At 43.8% G+C, this 6,839-nt stretch overlaps 1 protein-coding gene across 1 annotated transcript; it reads left to right on the top strand.

Annotated features, from left to right (window-relative positions):
• The first annotated feature begins 432 nt into the window (after positions 1-432).
• On the top strand, positions 433-5,919 carry krt5 (keratin 5). Its single transcript, XM_028582213.1, has 9 exons — positions 433-1,133; positions 2,989-3,197; positions 3,319-3,379; positions 3,499-3,594; positions 3,746-3,910; positions 4,042-4,167; positions 4,291-4,511; positions 4,641-4,693; positions 4,856-5,919. Exons 1-9 carry the CDS (start codon positions 600-602, stop codon positions 5,137-5,139), a joined length of 1,749 nt encoding a protein of 582 aa, XP_028438014.1. The 5' UTR covers positions 433-599; the 3' UTR covers positions 5,140-5,919.
• The last annotated feature ends 920 nt before the right edge of the window (positions 5,920-6,839 follow it).

The raw sequence follows: 6,839 nt of genomic DNA, 5'->3' as shown, positions 1-6,839 counted from the left end.
TTTAACAGCAACATGGTCAGAATGTGTTTTGCAAATCCAGTGGGATTTTTTAAATTTAACCTTTAGTTAAAGCTCTAAATATTCACATTTTACCTATCTTGCAAGATGATGAAAAGCAGAAAATGGTAGATCAGTGATGTTACTGCCCCACCCTCCCAAACCTCTCAGAAAGCCCCCAGCTAATCAAGTAAAAATGCCATTGCCAACATGTCTTTCCTCCCCTCTCAGCCCTTGCTCTGATGCCACTCATCTGCGAGTACATGGGTGTGTCAAGCGTCGATGACTTTACAGGGGTGGAACTGTTACCTGTCTGACAGGCTGATCTGCCCTGAGCCAATCTACCTGCCTGCAAGTGCACCTTCCAGGATCCAGGTAATTGGAGGAGGGTTAAGGGGGAGTTGCAGAGGAGGTGGAGCTCACTGGTACCTCCTCCACAGTTGACATATAAAATATCTATCACGGACAGGGAGAAGATACTTAGAGGGACTTGACTCTCCTCTTTGTGTGCTCCACTGCTTTGCCATACCTCTCTTTCTCTGCTCCCCCTATTCTCTGTGGATTCTTTCCTTTCAGAGGAAACAAAACCGGCCATCAAGACGATGACCACCAAAATGATGACCACCAAAACGAGCATGCGGTCCAGCAGTGGAGGCTTTTCTAGTGGAGGAGGCCGCAGCAGCGGCGGCGGTGGTTTAAGCTTTAGTAGTGGTAGCTATGCCGGTGGTGGTGGCGGTGGTGGTGGTGGACGCCAATTTTCCTCAAGATCCATGTCGTTCATGGCAGGACCCAGAGTGTCAAGTACCTCAGTGCGGCAAAACTTTAGCAGTGGTGGTGGTGGTGGTGGTTTCGGTGGTGGTTTCGGTGGTGGTTTTGGCGCTGGTGGTGGTGGTGGCGGCGGCGGCGGCGGCGGCGGCGGCTTCAGTGCTTATGGTTTCAGTGGTATGGGTATGGGTATGGGTGGTGGTGGTGGTGGTGGCGGAGGTATGGGAATGCCCATCACAAACGTCCAAGTCAACCAGAGCCTGCTGGCCCCCCTGAACCTTGAGATTGACCCCAACATCCAGACTGTCCGAACCCATGAGAAAGAGCAGATCAAGACTCTAAACAACCGCTTCGCCAGCTTCATTGACAAGGTGAGTACCCTTTTTCTATGTTAAGTTTATGTCCCACACCACTTAAAATGTTCTTACATGTCATAAACTCTATTCAGATGCAATGTGTTTTTGATACGTTAACTCTAATTTGGTTAAATAATGGATGTTGCTATGAATGAACTGGGGAACATGATATTTTAGGAATATATAGTGGATGCACTGCACACAGAGTTCATTGGTTTGTGGAAACATACACTGTAGCTGCAAAGGACTTTCTCTAAGGGGCCACCTGGGCTCATTAAATATTACACAGTAACTGATCCAAACCTGAATAATGTTCACACAAAGGGACTAGCTAGAGCTTACTCTGAAGACTACTACTACAGAACACAATGTTATTAGTATAAATATGATTTCGCCAGTCGTCCAAAACTTCTCTGTAGTCACCTCTCATCTTACACTGTGTTCTCAAAGCAATGCTGTGCATCAGCTAGCATTTTCACTAAAACCTGACCTTTTGCTTCTCTTTGAACAAAAATGGCCCCTTGTCAGCTGTCTCTGTGTAGAGTGAGAGGTAGGAAACACTAGAGTGATCGTATTCAGTGACTGGTGGCTCTCAGTATGAGGGAAAGAAGGGATCAGGTTATCACCATATCCCATGGCAGCAAGGACTTACAAGCTTTCAACTGTGCTGCAGAAAGTTGACTCCATCTTTCCCCAACTATTTTCAATGCATTGCATAATACAAGTCTTTGCATGAACTTATGTCATTAATTTTTCCTGAGATGAGTTGTGATACAATAATTAAGTTTAAAATAATTCCCCCATTTATACATTCATGTATAAATGAAGGCCTTGTAAAAAAACATTAGCTAACCACACCCTGCGAGAGAAAATGATAAATTCATACCACACCTCATCTATCTTCACACGGGTAATCTGATCCCATCCTGTTCATTCAAAGTAGACTTCTGACTATTACATATAATATATATTGTGCAATTAAACACACTGTTATTTAATTTAGTATTTCTACAAAATAAAATGCTTGTACACAAATGGTTTATCTCTAAAGCATCACCACTCAATCAATGGGACAGTTTATATCTTCAGGCATGTAGCAATAATGACTAAGGGGGTGTGGCAGGCAAGTTCACTCAGTGAAAGTATGCATCATGGAGGCAAGGGAGTGGCATGATAGAAGTGGCTAGGCTGAGGTGTGTCAAGGTACAACTCACTTGGCCTTTAAAAAAAGAAAGAAAGCTTACAGACTTTTGGACTGTACACACCCAAAATGGAGGGATTGGCTCCGCATTCTCCAGGATTCAAAACCAGATGGCTGAGCAAGCATCTTCTGTTTTATGGGAACAGGCTTTGAAATGTGTTAATCAGGCTCACATCAGATGTTTAAACATGATGATCTGATTAGAACAAGTACAGTTCAACTATACTCCACTGTGCAGAGAGACTGCACAGTGGATTATGTCTGAATCATCCCTTCCCCAGGGGCATTTTAAAACAGCAGCTGCCAGTATTGGTGCATACAAGAGCTTGTTGTGTGGTAAAGCCACACAAAGGTGTGGCTCTATGGATCACCTGATCAAAGTAAAACAAAGAAGACAAACATCTTTGTTACCTTGCAGTGAGCATGCCTGATCACGAAATAAGCAACAGTAATTATAGTTTGATTTGTAGTTTGCTGAAAGTGATCAATTGAATACAGACATTGACAAAAGCACACAACTCTATAATGTGGATTATTTCCATTGTTTTATGTGGTCCTACTACTGAATTAGTTACATGATCTGATTAAAATGGTTTTGCCTTCAAATTGAAATTAACACCTTTCCCCAAGTGAGAGTGGATCTAAACATGAAATAATTTTCCCTTTTAGGTTCGCTTCCTGGAGCAGCAGAACAAAATGCTGGAGACCAAGTGGAGCCTGCTGCAGGACCAGACCACCACCCGCTCCAACATCGACGCCATGTTCGAGGCCTACATCGCCAACCTGCGCAGACAGCTGGATGGGCTCGGCAATGAGAAGGTTAAGCTGGAGGGAGAGCTGAGGAACATGCAGGGACTTGTGGAGGACTTTAAGAACAAGTGAGTGAATACCAGCGCAGGAAACCAAGCGTATCACATCTTAGAACACAAATGCTGGCCTACAGTAGTTGATGCCCGGAGTCATTTTTCATCAGCAAATTTTTTCCACTTTTTGTGTCAGATATGAAGATGAAATCAACAAGCGTGCTTCTGTGGAGAATGAGTTTGTGCTGCTTAAGAAGGTGAGAATTTTATCTGCGATTACAAAGCTCCACCACGTCCTTAACAACAGTGGAATGAATGATTGCTTTTCCTTTGACCAATCACCAATGCAGAGCATTTCCTTCTTCTCAACTTACAGGATGTAGATGGCGCCTACATGAACAAGGTCGAGCTGGAGGCCAAGGTTGACGCCCTGCAGGATGAGATTAACTTCCTCAGAGCTGTCTATGAGGCTGTAAGGAAAATCAACCACACCTCAGTCCTATCACTTCTTATTTCTTTGCTTTTAAAAGGGACATTAAAGGGCACTGGTGGGCACGGATACAGAATAGAAATAGATATTATACTGCTTTCATTTTTTTTAAATACACATATCTCTTGTGCAGGAACTTCGTGAGCTCCAAGGACAGATCAAGGACACCTCAGTCATCGTGACGATGGACAACAGCCGCGATTTGGACATGGACTCCATTGTGGCTGAAGTCAAGGCTCAGTACGAGGCCATCGCCAACCAGAGCCGCGCTGATGCTGAATCATGGTATCAACAGAAGGTTGGTAGTGAGAGAAAGCATGTTCACCAACACCTCCAATATGACCCACACGTCCTGCAATGTGAAATACAAATGGAGTGATCGGTCCATGGAATCTGCAATAACAATTATTTGTTATCTTATTCCTTCAGTACCAGGAGATGCAGAGCAGTGCAGGCCAGACCGGAGATGAACTTCGCAACACCAAGAGTGAGATTGCAGAGCTGAACCGCATGATTAGCCGCCTACAGAATGAGATTGAGGCAGTCAAGGGACAGGTATATATTATAACAGTTACATGGTTATATGTATGTTAAAACACAGATGCTGAACAGAAGACATTTTGAATGACATATGTTACGTACACTTCTGAAGCTTCTGCTAACTTTCCAACCTGGCAGCGTGCCAACCTGGAGGCCCAGATCGCTGAGGCTGAGGAGCGTGGTGAGCTGGCAGTGAAGGACGCCAAGGCCCGCATTAGGGACCTGGAGGAAGCCCTTCAGAGAGCCAAACAGGACATGGCCCGCCAGGTCCGCGAGTACCAGGAGCTCATGAACGTCAAGCTGGCTCTGGACATTGAGATCGCCACCTACAGGAAGCTTCTGGAAGGAGAGGAATTAAGGTGAAGGCTCAGCTACTTTGGGTTCCCATACATTTAATCTTCTGAAACACTAAGAGATTGCATTGCATTATAAATGTGCGGGAAGCAACACCAGCAGCTAAAATTGCTCATTTGTGTACCTCTCTGCAGAATTGGCCATGGAGGTGAAAACGCAACCATCCACATACAGTCCTCAAGCAGCGGTATGTATCAGCATATATCTTTACTGTTAAAGTCATTTCTAAACCAGTTCATGTAAATACAAATGACAAAAGCTTCAGTTTGGTTGAGTTTAAATGAAAAGAGCATAAGAAAAAATTCTCATGCCTGTCATCTCTAATAAAATGACTTAATGTGATCACTAGGTGGCGGTGGCGGAGGCGGCGGCGGATTTGGTATGGGCTTTGGTGCCGGAGGCGGAGGCGGCGGCGGCGGTTATGGCAGCAGCAGCAGCTTTGGCGGCGGGATGTCCATGTCCGGTGGTGGCTACAGCAGCGGCGGCGGCAGTAGCTTTGGCAGCGGCGGCGGCTATGGCAGCGGCGGCGGCTATGGCAGCGGCGGCGGCTATGGCAGCGGCGGCGGCGGCGGCAGCAGCAGCAGTTTCATCACAAAAAAGACCACCAGCCAAGTCTCTAGCCGCCGTTTTTAAAAACAGCAGTTGTCTTTATCTCACTCTTCTTCTATAAGGTTCTTCTCCCCTTTCCCTGACAACCACTTATAAAAGCTTCCATAAACTCCATCACTTCTCTCCTTGGAGACACAGCAGCCTCACAAACATATGCATTTGACAATTTTCAGATGGCAGATCCGTGTAATGGGACAGCTCTCTTTGGCTTTTAGTTACTGTGTTGCTGCTCCCTCTTTGGCACCACTTACCTACAGAGAGTCAAAGATTACATCAAAATAAAAGTAGATGCAGAGAAATGGTTAGACCAAAAACAAAGAATGTGAGTCAGCCCTCTCTGGCTGTCTTTTGGTTGCTGGATCTGCTGTCATGCAGACAAGAGGATACTTGTAGTGTCATGACAGAGAATCCGTACAAGGCAACAATCATTGCACATAAAATGCCAACAGCAGTTCTTAGATTTGCACAGAAGGAGGTCCAAATGTGGTTGGTCATGATTTTTTTAAAGCAAACATGGTATACCTCCTCCTATCTGCAATGTCTCATCTGTTGTCTCACATAGGTCATTTTGTTGTGCATTTTGACATCATCAAAAGCAGCCACATTCACAATACCCTCATATATGAAAGTTGGGATCCTCTTTTCTTCTCCTGTTCAGAGGGAAAATGAGCTCTCCAGTACAGTAAATAAATGGTGTTTTGATCCTCCTTTACCTCCATTTCCACTCTGAATAAAAAAAGAAACCAGATTTATTGTGAATTTGTACCACTAAAACAACTGGAATAAACCTGATTTCATATTCATTTTGGTAGTTCTGCTTCCTTTTGTTGATTGTTGGTGTAGTCTTACTTTTAACAATGGATAAGAATGGGGGTTAATAAGTTACGGTTGGATAAGCCCTACAACTCATACATAGGCTACTGTTGCTATGACCGTCAAGATTCCCATTCAGCACAGCACATGGCACATGGACGGTGGCAGAGTTGCTAATGAAATTCAAAGTACTTTTGAAATTTCATGATTTCACAGAGAAGTTGCTTTTAATTTCTGAGCTGACTACTGTGAATTTCGTTGGCTTAATAAAACTGTTGCCAGGTGATTTTTGTCAGCTGTAGCTAGCTAGTATCAGCTAATGCTTATGCTTAAACTTAGTGAGCTGGCTTAAAGGTTAGGAGACTTTTAAGATAAAAGAGAAATGTTTCAGGTGGATTCTTTTTTTTAAACTAGAACCCGTAACAGGGTCTGATGTAGCAGTTGATGGCAACATACATGATATATACTGTAGTGCTTAATGTCTGAGGCTAAAACTACATGTCCAAGCAAAAAAAATCAGCATCTTCACTCGATGATCCATGCAGAGGACAGAAAAAAAAAACTTTTGCTCGTGCTTTGGGATTTTTAAAGGCTTAAAACACCCCACCTTAAGTATTACGAAAGTACAGAGTACTCTTAAGAGCCCCATGCACACTATTATAGCATGTGTAAAATTACAATTGGGTCAGTATTTGGAGGGTTCAATGTCTGATCAATTGTAGTCTCCACAAATACAAATTTGAGAATGAGTGCCACAAAGTGCTCCTTCATTTGTTAAAGACTACCACAAACACTGGTAATGTCCCTCGTCACTCATTTAAGGGTTTCTACTAGAACACTTTTACATGCGTAATAATGAAAAAAAACTGTCAAACTGTCTGTCTAAATGTATTCATCTTCTGTCTGAAACG

Source organism: Perca flavescens, chromosome 7, assembly GCF_004354835.1.
Source record: "Perca flavescens isolate YP-PL-M2 chromosome 7, PFLA_1.0, whole genome shotgun sequence".
Taxonomy (NCBI): Eukaryota; Metazoa; Chordata; class Actinopteri; order Perciformes; family Percidae; genus Perca; species Perca flavescens.
The sequence above is the reverse complement of the archived record's forward strand: the minus strand, read 5'-3'. Positions and strand labels throughout refer to the sequence as shown.